Genomic DNA, 22,506 nt, shown 5'->3' on the forward strand with positions numbered 1-22,506 from the left:
CAGGACATTTACAGAGGTTCTCATTTTTCCCTAGTACATATGTTAGTAAGAGAAAACAGCATGTGTCATTTGCAAAAGCTGAGAGCCCAATTCCCTAGCAGCAATGGATTTTATCTCCCCACTTGAAAGTGGAGGTTCATAGCCTCATCATGGAGAGCAGGATCCACTGCTCCAAGCACACCTTGCCCCCAGTGCAGCACAGAGGACCATGGTGGCCATGAACTGAGGTCTCCCAGGCTGCCCGGCGCAGCAAGCCGGCCTAGCAATATGGCAGAGCTCCCTCCAACTTGCCCCAGACATTTTTCTTATGTAGTATGTTGTCCAGAATTCCTGTGCATGTGCGAAGGGGCAGTCTACTTTAGGGGAGATTTCTTCAAAAATTCAAGGTGAATTGGATTGGCTCTGACTGTCTCTCCTGAATACTGGCCGCCGCTGCTCCTGACATCTTGTTCCATCTCCGCGAAACTTTTTCTTACATAGTATGTTAATGAGAGTTCCTGAGCATGTGGGGAAGGAACAGTCTACTTTTGGGGAGATTTCTTCAAAAATTCAAGATGGATTTGGCTGGATCTGTCTGCCTCTCCTGAATACTGGCCACCACCGCCTTCTTGGTCTCTCCTAGAGTGTGTTGTTGTTAAGTATTTCTGTGCATGTGTGGCAGGAGCAGTCTGTTTTATGATCTCTTCTGGGATATCCCTCCAAAAATCACTTTTCTTGTAGTGGCGGGCGCCACATTGCAGTCTTGCCTCTAATTCCTCCATTTTCCACTCTCTTTCCTATATTTCATATAGGAAGTCATGACTAGAAATGTTTCTGTGTGTTGTCCCAATCAGCTATTAAATCAAAATCTATTGTCCAGGGTTTTTCAGACAGATGCATGTCCTATTTGGCCACTGCTAACCATCACCGTTTCAGCTGTGGTCTCTGCTGTAGCCACAGCCCCTACCATCTGCCTCCTCTTTAATATTTTTTAATAAAAGAAAACAGGACATGTCTTTTGCAGAAGTTGGGGGCCCAAGTGACGGGTCCACCCCATCTGCGGTGGGGATTAGCAGGAAAATGAGTGCCGACGGCCGGAACAGAAACACACCAGCCGGGAGTCGAGTCAAGCAGGATCTCGTTTATTTCTCTCAGGCAACCCAATTTAAAACAAAAAACCACAAGGGGGATTTCCAACAGGAAACTATTCTAACCTATCAAGCTAAAGGTCACCCTTGCATGTGCAAAGCACATAATTTGCAGCCAATCATTATCCAATGCAGGAGGGGTTCACGAGCACGTAAGCATTATTTGAGCTAATAAGGCTCAACATTACCAAATTGGGCTAGCGGGGTCAAGGAGAGTAGTTACACCCTCCATATCCGTTTGGCGCTACATTTTTGCCGATTCATTCATTGGAAGTTCAGGTGGTTGTGCAGACCTGTGCTAGACGCTACATGTAGCTGATTCATCGGAAGTTCTGTCAGGCGGTTTGAGCAGACCTCAACACCCAAAAACTTAGTAGCAATGTGTTTTATCTCACTGCCAAGAGTGGAGGCCCACAGCTTCAGCCCCCTTGGAGAACAGGTTCAGCTGCTCTGAGCACACCCAGCCCCGGCGCTGCACATAGGAATGTGGCAACCACTAGCGCCCTTGGCTCCCAGGATGTGTGGCACCGGCCAACCCGAATATGCGGGGCTCCATCTGAGGCTCCCCAAACATTTTTCTTACATAGTATGTTGTCCAGAGTTCCTGAGCATGTTGGGCAGGTGCAGTCTACTTTCGGGGCGATTTCCTCAAAAGTTCATGATGGATTAAAATGAATATACCTGCCTCTCCCCATACTGGCCACTGCCACTGCCGCCATCTTGGCCCTCCTCCCAAGCATTTTTCTTATGTAATATGTTTTCCGGAATTCCTGACCATGTCAAGTTGCAGGGTTTTATTCCTAAGTAGTTATTAATTTTCAGTTTGTCAATACAAAATTTAATGAAGTGTGACAATACATGTCAAGCTAACATTTGACTTAGATATCTCACTATATATATAAATAATGTTATGCACATTGTTTATACACATAACTTTTTATTTGTCAATCTAAAAATAAATAATTTAGCTGGACATGGTGGCGCACACTTGTAATCCCAGCTCTTGGGAGGCTGAGACAGGAGGATTGCATAGGTTCAAAATCAGCCTCAGCTACTGAGGCTCTCAGCAATTTAGTGAGACCTTGTTTCCAAATAAAGTATAAAATAGGTCTGTGAGTATAGCCCGGAGGTAGAAAAGCCCCTGAGTTCCACCTCCAGTACCACAAAAAAAATATTTAAAAATATTTAAAAAATAAAAATTAAAAAATTAAAATAAATAAAAATAAATAATTTATAAAAATGACAAAAATTAAAAGTTATTCAATCACACATATTGATTTGCCTTTTTGTTTCTTGTGCCTTTGGGGTCTTGTTGAGAAAGTGTTTATCTGTGCCTATGTGTTGCAGTGTTGGACCTATGCCCTCTTTAAGGAGCCTCAAGGTGTCTGGTCTAATTTCCAAGTGTTTGATCCATCTTGAATTGACTCTTGTGCAGGGTGAGAAAGGAGGTTTTATTTCCATTTTTCTGCATATGGTTAACCAGTTCTGCCAACATCATTTGTTGAACAGACTATCTTTCTTCCACTGTATGTTTATGGCCCCTTTGTCAAATATCAATTGGGTATAAGTGTGTGGATTTGTTTCTGAGTCTTCTATTCTGCTCCATTGATCTATATATCTGTTTTTGTGCCAGTGCCATGCTGTTTTTATTACAATGGTTTTGTAGTATAGTTTAAAGACAGGTATTGTGATTCCTCCTGCATGGTTTTTGTTGCTCAGAACTACTTTGGCTATTCTGGGTTTTTTGTTGTTCCAAACGAATTTAAGGACTGATTCTTCTATGTCTGTGAGGAATGATCTTGATAATTTAATGGGTATTGCATTGAATCTGTAGATCACTTTTGGAAGTATGGCCATTTTGATGATATTTATTCTGCCAATCCATAAACATGGAAAATCTTTCCATCTTCTAAGATCTTCCTCAATTTCTTTTTTCAATATTTTATCATTTTCTTTGTAGAGGTCTTTTATTTCCTTGGTTAAGTTTATTCCTAAGTATTTTATTTTTGTGTGGTAAATCCTGAGAAGTGTTTTCTGAATTTCTTTTTCAGTGAATTTATGGTTGGTGTACAAAAAAAGCTTCTGATTTTTAAAGATTTATTTTGTATCCAGACACGTGGCTGAATTTGTTGATCAGTTCTATAAGTCTTTTGGTTGAGTTTTTTGGGTCTTCTAGGTATGGTATCATGTCATCTGCAAACAGTGAAAGTTTGAATTCTTCTTTTTTTATTTGTTCTTCTTTGATATCCTTTTCTTGCCTAATTGCTCTGGCTAGGATCTCAAGTACTATATTGAAGAGAAGTTCTGTTCAGCAAAGGAAACTGTCAAGAACCTTAACTGAGAGCCAACAGAATGGGGGAAGATTTTTGCCACCTACTCCTCAGATAGAGGACTAATAACTAGAATATACAGAGAACTCAAGAAACTCAACACTGAGGACTTCTGGGAAGATGGCAACGGAGAAAAGCGGCACTTACAAGTCCCGCTAACAATCAATCTCTATTACCACAAAACCAGCGCCTTTCAGAGCCAGAAAACACCATCAGCAAAGAAATAAAAACTGTAAATACAAGGGACAGAGAAAAAGAGGGCTGGAAAAATGAGACACCAGCAAGAAACCAGCCCGCAGTGTTGCAGCCGCCGCGGCACAGAGCGGCCAGAGCCGCAGCTCAGAGCGGCCGGAACTGCGGCGTGCAGTGGCTGGAGCAGCCGGAACCGTGATGCGGAACGGCGCGGGCTGGGCTATATCTTCCCTTGCAGCACCAGGCTCCAGAGAGGAGGGAGACTCAGAACGGAGCTCAAATCCAGAGAGGAGGTACGCCGGCCTCATGGCCTAGGACGTAGCAGCAACGCCTTACTGCCGGCAGCAGCAGTGAATTCACCGGATGGCTTCAGACCAACGCACTCAACCAGCCACCAGGAGCCAGAGAGGAGGGGTGGACAGTGAGCTAAGCACACCCCACAGGAACTCAGCGGAGCTCAAAACCAGAGAAGAACGACACCAACCTCATGGCAGAGGATGCGGCAGCAGTGCCTTACTGCTGGCAGCAGCAACGAATTCACCAGACGGCTTCAGACCAATGCATTCAACCAGCCATCAGGCACCAGAGAGGAGGGGTGGACAGCGAGCCGAGATGAGCAGCTGATGAACAGCCAGGCGGCAATCAGCAGTTTTTTTGGCACAAGGAGCGTCTAAAGCTCCCAAGGGCCGGGTTCAGCACACCCTGCAGGGACTCAGCAGAGCTCAAAGCCAGAGAAGAACTACGCCAACCTCATGGCTGAGGATGCAGTAGCAGCACCTTACTGCTGGCGGCAGCGGTGAGTTCACCGGACGGCTCAAGACCAATGCACTCAACCAGCCACCAGACTTCAGAGAGGAGGGGTGGACAGTGAGCCAACATGAACAGTTGCTGAACAGCCGGGTGGCAGTCAGCAGTTTTTTGGGGGAAGGGAACATCTAAAACTCCCAAGGGCCGGGCTCAGCACACCTGGCAGGGACTCAGAGCAGAGCTCAATACCAGAGAAGAAATATGCCAGCCTCACAGCCGAGGGCATGGCAGTGGTGCCATATTGCCAGCGGCAGCAGCTGCGAATTCACCAAGTCCACTACAGCTCCATCAGCGCACTCAACAACCGTGAGTCAAATTGCGGCCCCTAGGGGAGAAATCATAGTACTGCACTCCCAGGGACTTGGCGCAGATAGTATCCCTGGGTTGGAGACTTTAGCAGTCAAACCCAGTGGGGGAGTAGCAGTGGCAGAGATATCACACCATAGTCACAACTCCCCGCTGGAGAACGCCCAACCTGGCACCCCCCACGGTCTAAGCAGCTTCGATTGACTCCCTGGGTCTGAGACTTTGCGATACAACCCAGTAAAGAAGTAGTGGTGACTGAGATACCACAGACTCGAGATCCAGAGCATCTTAAATGAACTCGTAGTGACTCAGGGAAGAACCCAGAGAAGGCACAAACTTCCAAAATCATGGGAAAGAGAAATAACAATGGAGCAGTGAATGCCCACAACCCCACAACATCAGAACCTGATAACACAGAAATACAGAAATCTCTAGAAGATCAAATCAGGAAAATAACTGTAGAAATAATAGAGGACTTTCAAAAATAATTCAGAGAGAGTCAAAAAGAGATAAAGGATGCAATCATTGAAATAAAGGCCTCAATTCAAAGTATAAAAAACCGATTAGACCACATGGAGAATAGAATCTCGCTTCTTGAAGGTGATCACTCCAAAAATGAACGCATAGTTTCTAATATAGAAAAAAAAATCCGACAGCAGGAATCTGACATTGAAGAAATATGGGCCCCTTTTAAGAGAGCTACCCTAAGAATAATTGGAATAGAGGAGGGAAAAAAGGTGAAACCAAAGGGATCAATAATCTCTTCAAGGAAGTAATAGCAGAAAAATTTCCAAACATAGAGCAAGAGGTCAATACACAGTGTAGGGGTGCTGGAAAGCAGGCTGGAAGAAGCACCCCACCCCCCCAGCATATCTCTGAGCCAGGTCAGCCCTCCCCCTCCGGCCTGGGGAACAAGGCCATGCTAATCTGCCCTCCAGGCAGATTCCTCAGCGCAGAGATACGCCTGGCCCAGCCAAGGTGGGTGGGAAAGGCAGCCCTAGGGAATGAACACATACCATAAGGGAGATAAGCAGTCTTTAGCAGGCTCTGATGTGTGTGGATGCATGTTTTAAAATTATTGCTTGTACTTGTTTGTCCTTGTATCTGATTGGTTGTATTCTAAGGTTGGCAGGCTCGGACTATTGGTGGGCCCTGACGTGTGTAACCACTCCCTCCTGGGGCTATAAAGTCAGACTTTGGAGTGAGCTCTGGGTCGAAACCTCAACCATTTAGTGTCTTGGTCTCAACCCCTGGCTTGCCGGGACAGAGCTGCAGCACAATAAACCTCTCTTGCATTTTACATCTCTTGTGAGTTCTTCGTTATTTGGGTTGATGAGTGATTCTCGGACCCTTCAACAGGTCCAGGAAACTTATAGAACTCCCTTTAGACAGGATCAGAGAAGATCATCCCCACACCACATAACTGTCAAAATGACTAATGTGGAAGCCAAGGAGAAAATCTTAAAGGCAACAAAAACAAAAGTCCACGTGACATTCTGAGGCAAACCAATTAGAATCGCTCCAAACTTCCCAAACCAAGTCATGAAAGCTAGAAGGGCTTGGAGTAACATATTCCAAACTCTGAAAGAAAACAACTTCCAGCCAAAAATTTCCTACCCAGCAAAACTATCTATCAAATTAGATGGACTTCCGGGAAGATGGCGACCGAGAAAAGCGGGGCTTAAGAGTCCCGCTAACAACCAATCTCCATTACCACAAAAAGAGCGCCTTTCATAGCCAGAAAACACCATCACCAGAAAAACAAAAAAAACCACCAGGCTCCAGAGAGAAAGCGGACTGAGAACAGAGCTCAGGGCCACAGAGGAGACACACGAGCCCGAGGATGCGGCAGCAGCGCCATACTGCCGGCGGCAGCGGCGAACTCAACGGACGGCTACAGCAAGCCAGGTGAGCTGCTGTGGAACAGCCAGGCGGGATCTTTCGGCGCAGACAGCATTTAAAGCTCCCAGTGGCTGAGCTCAGCACACGCTGCAGGGATTCAGAGTGGAAATCAAAACCAGAGAAGAAAAAATTACGCCAGCCTCATGGCCAAGGGCGTGGCAGAGGCGCCATATTGCCACCGGCGGCGGCAGCAGCAGTGAATTCACCGAGTCCAGTACAGCTACATCTGCGTACTCAAGAACAGTGAGTCAAATTGCGGGCCACATAGGAGAAATCGCAGTATTGGGCCTCCTGGGACTTGACCCAGTGAGGGAGTGGTGGTGGCAGAGATATCACACCATAGGAGAACGTGCAACCTGGCACCCCCCCATAGTTTAAAGCAGCCTCTATCGACTCCCTGGGTCGGAGACTCTGTGATACAACCCAGTAAAGGAGTAGTGGGGTCTGAGAGAATACAGACTCGAGATCCAGAGCACCTTAAGTGAAGCCATAGTGACCCAAGGGAAGAACCCAGAGAAGGCACAAACCTCCGAAATCATGGGAAAGAGGAATAACACTGGAGTAATGAATGTGCACAACCCCACAACATCAGAACCTGATAAAACAGAAAATCAGAGATTTCTAGAAGATCAAATCAGGAAAATAACTGTAGAAATAATAGAGGTGCTTCGAAAAGAACTCAGAGAGAGCCAAAAAGAGATAAAGGATGCAATTAATGAAGTAAAGGCCTCAATTCAAAGCACAAACAACCGATTAGACCACATGGAGAACAGAATCTCGCTCTTAGAAGATGAGCAATCCAAAAATGAATGCATAGTTTCTAATCTAGAAAAAGATATCCAACAGCAGGAATCTGACATTGAAGAAATATGGGCCCATCTTAAGAGAGCTAACCTAAGAATAATTGGAATAGAGGAGGGAAAAGAAAGTGATACCAAAGGGATCAACATTCTCTTCAAGGAAGTAATAGCAGAAAATTTTCCAAATATAGAGCAAGAGGTTGATACACAGATCCAGGAAACTTATAGAACTCCCTTTAGACAGGATCGGAGAAGAGGATCCCCACGCCATATAATTGTCAAAATGACCAATGTGGAAGCCAAGCAGAGAATCTTAAAGGCAACAAAAACAAAGGGCCAACTGACATTCAGAGGCAAACCAATTAGAATCACTCCAGACTTCCCAAACCAAGTCATGAGAGCCAGAAGGGCTTGGAGTAACATATTCCAAACTCTGAAAGAAAACAACTTCCAGCCAAAAATTTCCTACCCAGCAAAACTTTCTATCAAATTAGATGGAGAAATAAGAAGCTTCCATGACAAACAGAAACTGAAGGAATTTATGTCTTCAAAACCGGCGCTAGAGAAAATACTCAAAGAGATTAACTACAAAGAAGAAATAGGTAACACTCACCAGAACCAGAGAAACAAGAGTTTCCATCCAACAGACAACTAAGATTGGTTATCTGTGGAGATTCATTATTTATGTTAGTCTTTTACCTATCTCTAAGTTGTATTGTTTGCCTTTATTGTTGTTAATTTTTAGGATTTCTAGTTGGAACATTAATATACCTTCAGATATAGCATTTTGAAATATTTTATCCAATTCTATTAGTAACTTTTAACTCTGTTTACATTGTCTTTGGATATACAATATTTTCTTTTATTTTTTAGGGAGTTTGTATATTCTTCTGTTGCCTGTGCCATTGAAATCATATCCAAGAAATCACTGCCAATTTCAATGTTGTGAGGTTTTATGACCCAGATTTTCTCCTAAAAGTTTATAGTCTTAAGATTTATATTTAGGTCTTTTATCTATTTTGAGTTAATACTTGTATATGGGATTAGGTAAAGGTCCAATTTTATTCTTTTCCATGTAATTATTATTTTTCAACAATATTTAGTTAAAAGATTATTATTTCCACCACCAAATGTTCGTGGAAACCTTGTCAAAAATAACTTGACAATATAGGGAAGAATTTAGCTCTAGGCTTGTATTTAACTCCAATGGTCTATATATCTGCCTTTAGAACAGTACTACACTGTTTCAATTATTGTAGCTTTATATGGTTTGAAATCAGAAAATATATATCTGCTAGCTTTGTCTTTTTCAAGATCGTTTTGGGTATCTAGAATTCATATTCCATATTAGGATAGATTTTTTTCTGAAAAATAAATATATAAATATATGATAGTTTCACCTAAAAAAACAGAAAAAAATATGCTCTAGTAAGAAAGCAAGCAAAAAGAAATATTGAAATGCTATCTTTAAATCATCAAACACTTGGTATCAGACAAATGAAACTGTTATGTGAGATTATCATTTTTAATTTTGGATAAATTGCTATAATACTAGATGTCAACCACTAAGCCAAGCATGGGAAGGAGGGATGGGGAGAGAATGGGGTGGGGATCGGGTGGGGGCTGACTGGGCGATGTGTGCATGTATGTCTACAAAAGTTTGTATCCCACTATGATGTATGAATACAGTGCACCAATAAAATAAAATTAAAAAAAAATTAGATGGGGAAATAAGAAGCTTCCACGACAAACAGAAACTGAAGGAATTTATGTCTTCAAAACCAGCACTAGAGAAAATACTCAAGGAGATTAACTGCAAAGAGGAAATGGGTAATACACGCCAGAACCAAAGAAACAAGAATTCCCATCCAGCAGACAACTAACCAAAGAAGAATAAACATTATCTCAAACAGAAATAAGATCTTAACATGTTGGGAATTAAAAATCATCTCTCTATAATCACACTGAATGTAAACGGCCTCAACTCCCCAATAAAAAGACATAAAGTGGCAAAATGGATTAAAAGCCAGAATCCAACCATCTGCTGCTTACAAGAAACACACCTCACAAGTAAAGATAGGAACAAACTCAAGGTAAAGGGCTGGAGCAAGGTAATCCATGCTAATGGTACTTGAAGACAAGCAGGAATAGCAACTATGATATCAGACAAGTTAGACTTCAAACCCAAACTTATTAGAAGAGACAAAGAAGATCACATTTTACTGGTAAAAGGAATAATCCAGCAAGAGGAAATAACAATAATCAACATCTATGCCCCAAACAGGGCCAGCTACTTTCATAAATCAAACTCTTTGTGACATGAAGTCACACATAAATCCCAACACAATAATACTGGGAGACTTCAACACACCTCTCACAATACTAGACCGTTCTTCCAGACAAAGGGTCAGTAAAGATGCCTCAGAACTAAAGAACACCATTAACCAAATGGACCTGTTGGACACATATAGAATATTTCACCCAACTACAGCAGAGTTTACATTTTTCTCAGCTGCTCATGGAACCTTCTCCAAAATAGATCACATCCTGAGACACAAAATGAGCACTAGCAAATTTAAAAAATGTTACATACTTCCCTGTGTGATTTCAGACCATAATGGAATGAAACTAGAAATCAACTATAAGAAGACCCAGAGAAACAACATAAACATGTGGAGACTGAACACCACACTTCTCAATGAAGAATGGGTCATAGAAATTGTAAGAGGTAAAATCAAGAAATTTCTAGGAACAAATGAAAATAAAGATACAACATATCAAAACCTCTGGGACAGTTTGAAGGCAGTATTAAGAGGAAAATTTATAGCACTGAGTGCCCACATAAGAAAAACAGAAAACCTTCAAATAAATAGCCTAACGATATAAAATAGATGAATAAACATAAAAACAAATATATATATGTACATATAAATAAAAATATGTATGCATATATAATTTTCTTGTGCATTGTACGTGGGATTGAATCAACTATATCCTAGCTCTATTTTATTTTTTATTTTGAAACGTGGTCTTATTATGTTGCTGATAGTCTCACTAAATTGCTGAGGCTGATATTGAACCTTCAATCCTCCTATTTCAGCCTCTCAAGTATTGGAATTATAAGCATGAGTCATGATGCCCATTTTATATATCATTTTAATGTGTTTTGTTTGTTACTTTAAATTTCTCTTCTTTTTTGTCTATTCATAGTGATCTGTTGACTTTGCAGAGTATAATTTCAAATTTAAATCAATAAAATAACCAATAAGATATCATTTGCTAAAGGGAAATAGCATTTAATTTCCTGGAACAAAATTTTGCCTTGTAAATATAAGCATTATCAGTTTCTTTCTGGAATTCTCAATATAACTCCATATATATATCCTATACAATACATTGTTCTCCCTAGGGACTGACACTTCAAGCAAACATAAATAATGATCTTACCTATAAACAGTAAGGTTGGTTACAACCCTGAATGTGTTAATAAGTGGGTCATATAAAGCAATTTCAGCATTAATATGGAATCATCTGTGGAATTCCCAAAATTGTTTTGATTAAAAGTAGAACTCATAATTTAAACATGTTCAATTTCAAAACTAAAAATTTATATAAGGGAGAATCTAGCACTGATAACTCTCTTTCCCAACTGAAAAATAACTATGTCCAAATAATAAAGATGATAGTCAACTTATTTTGATTAGTCATTCTATGACCCTGGTAATTTAAAGATAATTATAAACTATTAAATAGGCTAGAAGTCACTTTGAGAACTAATAACTATTTTTAAAACACTTTATATTGCCCCAAAGAGGCATTTTCTAATCTCTATTACATTAGCGAATCAAAATGACATGCAGTTGGAACTCCGAACTACCCTATTAAATCCTGACATCATTCCTAGTACTAGTCTATTAGAAAAATATTAAGGAGAAATTTTTATCTTCAAATGCCAGAGATCAAAAAGCCACTCGAAGTAGTTTACAGAAGCAAAGAGAGCTCTGTAGAAAATCAGAAAAATATCTGGGCCGATTCAGTGTAACAAACTGGACCCTAAATGTTATCAGTGTAAAGAAAAAGACACTAACTGCTCTAGCTTATAAAAACTTATAAAGGTGAACCCTTAGTCATTTAATGCAAAAGGTAAAAATCTAAGATAGATACAATAATAAAAATGTGAAGTTGCATTCGGGGAGACTTGCTTTACAATATAAAGAGGCCCTGTAAATATCCATGATTATTTTAACTGTATATGTTCAACATTTTCCTCTAGTAATTTTGACACTATTCAAATTAGTTTTTTTTCACAGATGTTTCTACATTCACACAATTCCTGGTATACTTTTAATTACTTAAGAATATTTGAGAACATTCCAGATCACAATACTCTATGGAATTGCAGAATTAATTAGACAAATATGTCAAATAGAGGAACACAGAACCATACAAGACAGTTCTATTCAACAAGCATGTCATAAACAAAATGTTCTGCCTTATGATGACAAATAGAAGAATAACTAAAAATAAATAAATAAACTCAGAAACATTAACTCTATAATTCAGTTGACAAAAAATTTCTAAAAGGCAAATTTATATTATCTTTGTGGGTCTCAAGATTCTGATTCCATATATTCTGTATTGCCAACATTGAACTTAATGGAGAGAATCAATGAGCGCACCACAGATGATGTACCTGTTACAAACTGCCTTGAAAATTAAAAGATATAATCAAAGTGACAAACGCCATTCCACTCAGCTAAGACTGAGTAATGTTTTTATTTTGCTTATCATTTGCTATTATTACTTTGTCTTTTGTTCTTAAATGCTGGTAAGAGATTAAAAGGACAACTTATCTTAAAATTTTGTCAGCATCATGTTTCTTTTTTTTTTTTTTTTTTTCTTTTTTTGTGGTACTGGGGTTCCTGGAAGCCCTTCTACCTCCGGGCTACACTCCCCGACCCATTTTTATATTTTTATTTGGAAACAGGTTCTCTTAAGCCAACATGGCTGACTTCGAACCTGCGCAATCCTCCTGTTTCCGCCTCCCAAGAGCGGGGATTACAAGCGTGCGCCACCACACCCGGCAGCATCATGTTTCTAACCAATCATAATTAGAGTATTAAAAAACTAAAACAAAGCCAGACATGGAAATATATATCCATAGTCCCAGCTACACAGGAGGGTGAGGCAGGATGATGGCTTGAGACCAGAAGTTTGAGGTCAGCCTGGGCAACATAGCAAGATCCCATTTCCAAAAATAAATAAATAAACTAAGACAGATAAGATAGTATAATCAAAGAAGACAAGATTACCCAGGTTTCAGTCCCAGCCTTTCACTTATTAGCGGAGAGACCTTGAGAAAATTATTTAACTGTTTTTAACCAGTTTCCTCATTTCTAACATGACAAAAATAATAATACTATTTACTTCACAGAGTTGTTGCAGACATTAAGAATTGGAAGGATCTGAGTATCATTTTGTAAGACTGGAAATCAATATATTAATTCAATAGATGAATATATATTGAATAATAATTTTGCTTGAGAGAAAATCTGCTTAACATAAGTATAATACATCTGTTTCTCTATAATTACATATTAATTAAAATATTTTAATTAAATATTTATTTCAGTAAATTGCATAACAACCAATATTCTCCTCCCTTTTAATAAATTAATATAAATTAACAGAACTTGGAGGTAAGAATATCTAATATATTTTATAAACAAGAGTCACAGTATATTTTTAAAACAGGTATTTTCTTATACTTTTTATATTTTGCCTTTTAGTAAGTATTTTGTTTAAATAATAAATAATACATGCTTCCAATTAAAATTTATGAATAGGAAATATATAGAAGGAAAGTTACTAAGTGTATAAAGTCAAATCTTAATCTTTCTTTTTTTACCTGGTTCATTTGATAAAACACAATAATAATGTACTATGTTCTTTTTCAGTTAAAAAAAAGCATCATTTTGCTTTTTCTATATTTATTACCTGAATAAGGCTTTAAATAAAACCAAATATAGTCACAATAGCGAACAAACACAACAATCAAAGGAAAAATACTTGCAACAAACCATACCTAGTAATAAGAACTGCATTATCGTGGTGGGCAATCCCATTTTCTGGAATGGTGTTTCCATCACTTTGGTGGGAGAGAATGGATTTCTGCCACTTACAGAAGCTATCGAGAGACTTGTCTGCATGGTGGTTTATCTCCAAGTTTGGCTGCAATACAACATGCATACCAGAAATGTTCCAAACAATTACTAAGGTCAGTTGTTAACACTTTTGAAGACTAAAGTGGGACTACAATTAGAAGCAGTGGTTTCTAGGAATACTTTCATGCCAACTTTTATCTCTGTAATATCTGCTTTAGAGTTCATTTAGTTTATTATTGAATGGACATTCTTTCCACTTCCAGCTTTAATGATAACGTGAACATACGTGAGATTATTAGCATACAAAACCAACCAAAACCATTAGTATAAGATATGCAATTCAAATGCTTATCCTTATACTGAAACATATAGCTAATACACATACATATATGTGGGTTTAATAAGACATTAGAGATATATTCTTGTAAAGCACTTAAAATTAGCTTAAAACATTAAGTGTTAAGAATTAAAACTCATATACAACTAGGACTTTCTAAGAGGAGAAATAGGAAATATTTGATAGGAATTCCATAGCCTAAAAGTTTTAGAATTATAAACTAATTCCTTCTTACCTGATCTTCTGTGAGAACAATTAAGCGGGCCACTATAATGTTCACAACGTTTCCTAGGCTGGAATCACGGTAAAGTTTGGCAACCTGACCTCCAGAAAATAAGAAAAGACAAAGTCAGACAAAGATATGGAGAAAGTTTGATTTTTTAAAGAAGTAAACAAATGTATGGCTTTAATCATTGTACATGTAATGATTAATGTATATTCTCTTACCCTATGTTACTTGAAATGCTACTCTCTCAAGATGCCTCTTTTTAAAGTTTATTAATTCTTTTTTTTTTTTTTTTTTTTTTTTTTTTGGTGGTACTGGGGGTGGAACCCAGAGGCTTTTTGCCTTCAGGCTACACTCACATACCTATTTTCTATTTTATTTGGAAACAGGTCTCACTAAGTTGCTGAGAGCCTCACTGAGTAGCTGAGGCTGGCTTCGAACCTGTGTGATCCTCCTGTCTCAGCCTCCCAAGCGCGGGGATTACAAGCGTGCGCCACCACGCCCGTCCTAGTTTATTAATTCTTGTGTGTTGGTACTAGGGATTGAACCCAGAGGCATTATACTTCTGAGCTATACCCTCAGCCTTTTTTAATTTTTGTTTTGAAACAGGGTTTCTAAGTGGCTGAGGCTGGCCTTGAACCTGCAGTCTTTCTGTCTCAGCCTTGGAGGTACTGGGATTAAAGGCATGCACCACCATGCTGGGTTCTCAAGATGCCTTGGTACAAGCCTACCTTAAGAAATATTTTTTTCTAGAGATAAATTACATCATAATAACTAGAGGTTAGATTCATGTTTCAAGTTAAGAAAAAATTCTTAAATAAGATTTAACAACACATTTAAAAACATTATCTTCCAGTCATAGAGGCACATGCCTGTAATCCCATTACTTGGGAGACAGAAGGATCACAGGTTGCAGGTCATCAACTTAGCAAGACGCCCAGGAACTTAGCAAGATCCTGTTTCAAAATAAAAAATAAGGTTGGAGAAGGTAGAATGCCCCCGGGTTTAATCCCCAGTAAAAAAATAATAATAATAATAAATAAATAAATAAATCGAGCAAACAAAAATAATATTATCTAAAGATAAATAACAGAGGCATCTTTAAATTTATTTTTTATGAAACTGAAACATTAATAGACCAATTCTTGGGCTGTAGCTCAGTGATAGTGTGCTTAGCATGTGCAAAGTACTGGATTCTATCACGACCACTAAAAAAAAGTGTTCAATTATCTACCATTTTAGACAGAGGAATTCTCATTGCTTATCTGTACCATCTTGTACTCCATTAAGATGTATGACTAATAACAAACTTTTTTAAACTCCCTGAACTTAGCACAAAGCACAACCAACTACTATGTACGAGTGTACAGAGGGATCAAACTTACAATATTCATCACACTCAAGATGTAATGTTCAATGTCTTTGCGGCCATGGTACCCCACCATCATTTTGTCGGCCACCACTAAGGTCTCCACAAACCGCTCGGTGCTCACTGATCTCTTCTGCCTGTGGCGTGTATGTGTGCCATTCGTTGGAAGAGAAGAAGGAAAAGCAGATGTATCATTCAGCCACCAAGGTCTGCCATTTCTTGTGAGGTCTGCAATAAAAACAATTATCCAATTCAAATAGATTCACTGAACAAACACTTATTTGTATACCTTTCGTGTAGAAATGCTTCTCATAAATTCTCTAATGTATTAAGGTTTTTCAAAAGTAGGAAAAGTGATGAAGAAATGTAGTACAAAGGAAATCTCTTGATTTTTCAAATTAAGTACCTTATCTGAAAAAAATTAAGAAAAAATTTTTTATTTTACGCTGCTCATGAAAAGAAATCTGTAAAATTAATTAATGTTTCAAATAATCATTTCATATAATTTCAGTGAGTAATTATATTATACCACTTTTAAATTTAGAACTTTAAAAACTCATTTAAAGGTGTTTAAAAACCAACTGGGGCATAAATTTGTGTGTATGTGGGAGAAGAAGTCCAGGAGGTCAAACCAAGGCATTCTACTGCTGAACTACATCCCCAGTCCTGTTTTATTTTTTATTTTGAAACAGGATCTCTCTAAGTTGCTGAAGCTGGCCTCAAACCTATGATCCTTCTGCCTCAGCCTCCCAAAGTACTGGGATTACAAGAATGCATGACTATACCCAGCTGGGCAGAAATTTTTTAAATAACCTAATACAGTTCCGATAGAAAACAGTGATGTTTTAATTTTCTGTTGGGGGTGGGTACTGGGGGTGGAACTCAGGGCTTTCTACCTCCGGGCTATACTCCCAGACCTATTTCATACTTTATTTGAAAACAGGGTCTCACTAAATTGCTGAAAGCCTCACTACGTAGCTGAGGCTGACTTCGAACCTGTGTGATCCTCCTGTCTCAGCCCCCCAAGTGCTGGGATTAAAAGCGTGTGCCACCATGCCAGGCTTAACACTGATGTTTTTAAAATCTATCCCTAAGATACTTTTGAGTATTTATTTTAAATTAAGACTGTTTAACTAAAGGATCTTAATTAAAACCAATTCTTGTGCCAGGCGTGGTGGTACACACGCTTGTATTCCCCGCGCTTGGGAGGCGGAGACAGGAGGATCGCGCAGGTTCGAAGCCAGCCGCACTGGCTTAAAAGACCCTCTTTCCAAATAAAATAAAATATTAAAAAAAAAAATTCTAGCCAGGCGTGGTGGCACACGCTTGTAATCCCTGCGCTTGGGAGGTAGAAACAGGAGGATCGCGCTGGTTCAAAGCCAGCCTCGCTGGCTTAAGAGACCCTGTTTCCAAATAAAAATATAAAAATTAGGTCTGGGAGTGTAGCCCAGAGGTAGAAGGGCTTCCAGGAACCCCAGTACCACCAAAAAAAAAAAAAAAAACACTAATTCTATTCCTCAAGAAGACTCAATTTCAAAAGGATGTTTCTCTAACAGATTATACAGTATTCTTTTTCCACATTCTAGAGGTAAAGGACATTAAAATGTGAATTGAAAGATAATAATTGCAGCATAATTTCCTTTAAACCATATTTTGTATGGATTATAGTATAGGAAATTTTTTCTAATAATTTGGTCTTTTAGTACTAAGGAAAACTTCTAGTTTTGTGACATTTTCAAACACAGCCTCATTTATATTGACCCTCATTAAATAAACTTGAATAGGAAGAGGTTCTCTGCACACCACACTTCCATATCCTTATGTTGAATTAAAGATCTTTTGAACTTTCACTTATAAAAATTAGTGAGGAAAAGTTAAATTAATATATTATAGCTAGGTTTGGAGGCAAATGCCTACACTCCCATGTGAGGCTGAGACAAGAGGACAGCCTCAGCAACTTATTAAGACTTTGCTTCAAAATAAAAAAAGGGCTTAGCCAGACATGGTCGCACTTGTAATCCCTGCGCTTGGGAGGCTGAGACAGGAGGAGGATCCCGCAGGTTCAAAGCCAGCCGAGCTGGATTAAGAGACTCTGTTTCCAAATAAAAATGTATAAAATAGGTCTGGGGGTGTAGCCCAGAGGTAGAAGGGCTTCCAGGAACCCTAGTGCCACCAAAATAAATAAACAAAACAAAAATAAATAAATAAAAAAGGGCTAGAGTGTTGTTTGAAGGTAGAATGTCCCTGGGCTCAACCTCCAGTATCAAATATATATTATGTACTTGAAAAAGTGGTACTATTCTCATTTTTCTAACTTAATTGGCCTTCTTTTTCAAAACCTGCATTAACAGGATGGATAAATTTTAGGAAATAAGAACAATGATAATATAAAGAAAGTTACATTGTCAACATAATTGATATTATGATGTGAGACTGTAATGCACCAATAAAAACACAAAAAATTGTTAAAAATAAAAACTGGAAATTTTCACACAAAAGATTTAAATACTTTTGAAAGTCACATAAATTAAGTGATTGTCTTTATTCCTAATGGTCAAAAGAACAAAGTCATGGTCTTATTTCGGAAGTTTGTTCCCTAGACCACAAGTGTTTTCCTGTGTCCAATCATGACAGGTTCCTTGGGGCACCAGGACCTCTGTCTCCTGATGTTCACATTTTCATGACCTCTTCTCTTTGATTTTGGGTAGGATCCGTGACTTGCTTCTACCAATAGAGTAGAGTAAAGATGATGGGATGCAGGTGATCACATGTACGCAAGGACCGGGTTATGTTAAAAGATATTGCAACATCTATTTAGTTTCTCCCTGTTGACTTGGAGAAAGCAAGCAACCATGAAGGTGAACCCATGATAAGGCATTACAGCAGGTTGCCTCTGGCAAACAATAACCAAAAACTAAAGCCACCAAAATCACAAAGAACTGAATGTTATCAAGAATAACGGGAGTAGGAAACTGAATTCTTCTCCAGTCAAGATTCCAGATGATAATCCAGCCCTGCGTAAGGCTAAGCATATAACCCATCTCTGCAGCCTCCAGGCCCACGAACACTGTGAGATAATAAAAGTGTGCTGCTTAAGCTTCCACGTGTGTGGTAATATGACTGTGATAAAGCCAAAATCTTTTCTGCATCAAGATTATCTCCAATTTCTCCTACTCGGTCCTCTATGATCATAAAACCATTCTTCTCATTCTCTGGCTAGATAGCTTAAATGTCAAAATACAGGGTGAAGTTCCATTCTTTTGAGCATTTCCACCTCTCTGATCTATTTAGTTTCTCTTTTAAGTATTGAAATAAGAATTATATGTGGTTGTGCGTTAAACACTTAGCAATGGTATTTCTCATTTGACAAGTATTCAGCATAAGGTAACTGCTATGTCACTATTCTCACTATCATAATTTTCAAATTTAGCTTTTCTGTGTAGTACTGAGGATTAAACTTTGGGAGATTCTACCTCCACGCTGAATCTCAGCCCTTTTTATTTATTTATTTTTATTTTGAAATAAGGTCTTGCTAAGTTGCTGAGGGCCTCGCTACGTTGCTGAGGCTGGCCAAGAACCTGGGATCCTTCCGTATCAGCCCCCCAAGTAAGTACTAGGATTACAACATGTGCCTTACTGTGCCAGGCTAAACTTTCAGCCTTTTATAATTGGTAGTTTGACTTGGCTGTCCTTCCATCCAACTACAAGAGCTTTGATTATAAGATCTTTTTATTTATGAAAGTCTATCAAAGACATTATATATATCATATGACATGTATTCAATATTATGTATACAGATATATTTAATGAATAAAATCAAGAGATATAACATCAGTTTGATTTCAAATAATCTAGCGTGATTAGATCATTACAAAATTATATCCACTTTTCTATAAATTGTCAATTGACTGCTTATTGTTAAGTTTAATGATCTGTATAATATATGTTTTAGTCTAAAATAGAATACAAAATTAAGCAAAATTAAGCAAAATTCATTTTGCTTTGTCCCATCATAAAGATTTGTTAATTCTTTGAATGATACCTGTTACATTTGCTTTGCTCAATTTGCTTTGTTCTGTTTAAAAAAAAATTGTTCCCTGAACACATATGACAGTTTACTTTTCCCCAAAACTAACATATGAACCTCACTGCCATCTGAAATAAGATTTTAACTTTTTGATCCATATCAAAATGCTTAAATATATATCTCCACAAGTTTTCTGTTTTGTTTTGTTTTGTATTTGTTGTTTTGTTTTGTTTTGTATTTTGCAGTGCTTGGGATTGAACCCAGGGCATTCTACCTCCAAGCTACACCCTACTCTATTTTATTCTTTATTTTGAAACAGGGTCTCACTAAATTGCGGAGGGTCTTGTGTCTAGGAAGCTGGCTGTGAACCTTCAATCCTTCTGTCTCAGCCTCCCAGGTACTGAGATCACAAGTGTGCACCACCGCACCCAATTTCATTCATAAGTATTTAATTAAGCTGCTTTAATTTGTTCTTAGTGTTTATTGTTGATTGATAATTGGCTACACATTGACTCATTTACCTCTTTAGTTAATTGTCTATCCTTCCTCACAAGGCTATAAGCTCCATGAGAACAGAACCTTTTCTGCTTTATTTAATGCTGCTGCTCCCGCTTCTAGGAGAGCTTCGTGCATAACGATAAATATTTATTTGGTAGATACGTAAGTGCATAATGAAAGTGTAGATACATAACATTCAATTAACTTATTAACATAGGTAATATTCAGTTATCTCTGGGTGTAAGAATAAGAGTGATTTTCATTTCCATTTTTTCCTTTTCCTGTATTCCCTAAATTTTCTAAAAAGAAGAAATACTACTTACATAAGAATTGTTTAAATGAATATTTGGGGGGTTTTGGTGGTACTGGGGTTCCTGGAAGCCCTTCTACCTCCGGGCTACACTCCCAGACCTATTTTTACATTTTTATTTGGAAACAGGGTCTCCTAAGCCAGCGCGCATGGCTGACTTCGAACCTGCGCGATCCTCCTGTCTCTGCCTCCCAAGCGCAGGGATTACAAGCGTGTGCCACCACGCCCGGCTAAATGAATATTTTTAATCTAATTAGAATGGGAAAATTCATATTGAACATGAGATAAATATATTCAATGTCAAATGTGATGTGCTTTCATATTTTTCTAACTTGAGTTTCTCATAATAGACAAACTGGCAATGTATGGCTATAAATTCACAGACGTTCTGTGCTGGAGAAACAGTACCACAATCAAGTTCTTAGCCAGACAGTTCCCAAATCAACTAAATATAAGATGCTTTCTCCCTCCCACCTCCTAACAGCTAGGTATATTCCTGGAACTCCAGGAACTACCATAATATTCCAACTGCTGGGAAGCCAGTGGACCATTCAGAATGCGATCCAGCCAGGTCTAGGAAACAGATTTGATGGGAAACAAGGAGATAAGCCTGGAGGCAGGAAAGTCAGGTGGAAAGTCAGCATAGCATTCTAAGCAAGAGACGATGACTCTGGACTGGAATTAGAGGCTAGTAGATAGAATGGACTGAAAGGGAGATCTGTTTAGGAAACGACCTCAGTAGTCCAAGTGAGAGTAAAAAAGAAGAAAATCTTTAACCTCAGAAGTCAGGGAGACCCTGTTTCAAAATAAAAAATAAAAAGGGCAGGGGTATAGCTCAGAGGTAAAATGAGAAGAAAAAGAAGGAGAAGAAGAAGAGATGGAAAGAGGGTTAGAGAAGAAGAGGCTGAGGAAGAGTGAGGGTGAGGAAGAGGGAGAAGGTAAGGGAGATAGTCAGGGAGAAAGATTTCCAGAATTATGATAACAATAAAAATGGGTTTGGAAGTGTTTAACTCAAATCTGCTTGGGTTAAAATAATGTAAAGGTTGCTTCAAAGGAGAATAATTTGGTTTTTTTGTTTTTTTTAAATATATCACATGTATTTACTTATATATAATAATATATATATCATTCTTAGTTTCAAAAATAAATATCTCATTAGGATCTTAGCTTATATATCTTTATTTTGGCCTCCATAATAACTGGATCTCATCTCTATATATTTTTTGACATTTTTTATTTTTTTATTTTTTTAATTTTAATTTTTTTAATTTTAATTTTTTATAAGTGGAACATATTGAGAGTGGTGTACATTTACATTGTGCTTCATGCCCTTTCCCCTCCCTTTCCCTCCCCCCCCAATAGAGAGTGACCAGGTTAATCATGTTGTATTTATGCTATTACACATATTCATATGTAGTGCCTCCATTGAACAACCTCAGCTTTCTTCCTCTCCTATCCTTCCATTCAAGCTTTGCTGAGATTTTCCCTCCATCATCTGGAATCCCTGTGGTATTACCACTACTCCCTAGCTTGAACATATTAGAGAGAACATATGTCTTTCTGTTCTTGCTAATTTCACTTAACATAATGTTCTCTAGTTCCTTCCATCTTCTTGCAAATGCTATTATGCAAATCAAAAGTATGTTGAGATTCCATCTAACCCTAATCAGAGTGGCAAACATAAAGAAATCAACAACTGCTGGTGAGGATGTGAGGAAAGAGGAAGTCTTTTACACTGTTGGTGGGAGTGCAAAGTAGTTCAGCCACTATGGAGATCAGTGTGGAGATTCCTTAGAAAACTGGGAATAGATCCACCATTTGATCCGGCTATACCACTCCTGGGTATCTTTCCAAAGGGGTTGAAATCAGAGAACTACGTTAATATATGCATACCCATGTTCATAGCAGCACAGTTTGTAATAGCCAAAATACGGAACCAACCTAGATCTCCATCAACAGATGAATGGATTGCAAAATTATGGGAAATACACAATGGAATTCTACTCAGCTACAAAGGAGAATAATTTGGATCTCAAAGGATTAAAGCCGGGCGTGGTGGCGCATGCTTGTAATCCCCGCGCTTGGGAGGATCGCGCAGGTTCAAAGCCAGC

The 22,506-nt window shown here is 38.5% G+C and overlaps 1 protein-coding gene across 1 annotated transcript in view; it reads right to left on the bottom strand.

The window, feature by feature from the left end:
- The window catches only part of ADAMTS6 (ADAM metallopeptidase with thrombospondin type 1 motif 6), a gene marked incomplete at both ends in the record, with an annotated part of 308,213 nt that overhangs the window by 268,779 nt on the left and 16,928 nt on the right, over window positions 1-22,506 (bottom strand). Inside the window, 3 exons of the mRNA XM_080703170.1 lie at window positions 13,550-13,695; window positions 14,201-14,284; window positions 15,577-15,788. Coding sequence (XP_080559296.1) covers window positions 13,550-13,695; window positions 14,201-14,284; window positions 15,577-15,788 — 442 coding nt within the window. The remainder of the gene's footprint in view (window positions 1-13,549; window positions 13,696-14,200; window positions 14,285-15,576; window positions 15,789-22,506) is intronic.

This window comes from Muscardinus avellanarius (genome assembly GCF_963383645.1).
Source record: "Muscardinus avellanarius genome assembly, chromosome: 1".
NCBI classification, from domain to species: domain Eukaryota; kingdom Metazoa; phylum Chordata; class Mammalia; order Rodentia; family Gliridae; genus Muscardinus; species Muscardinus avellanarius.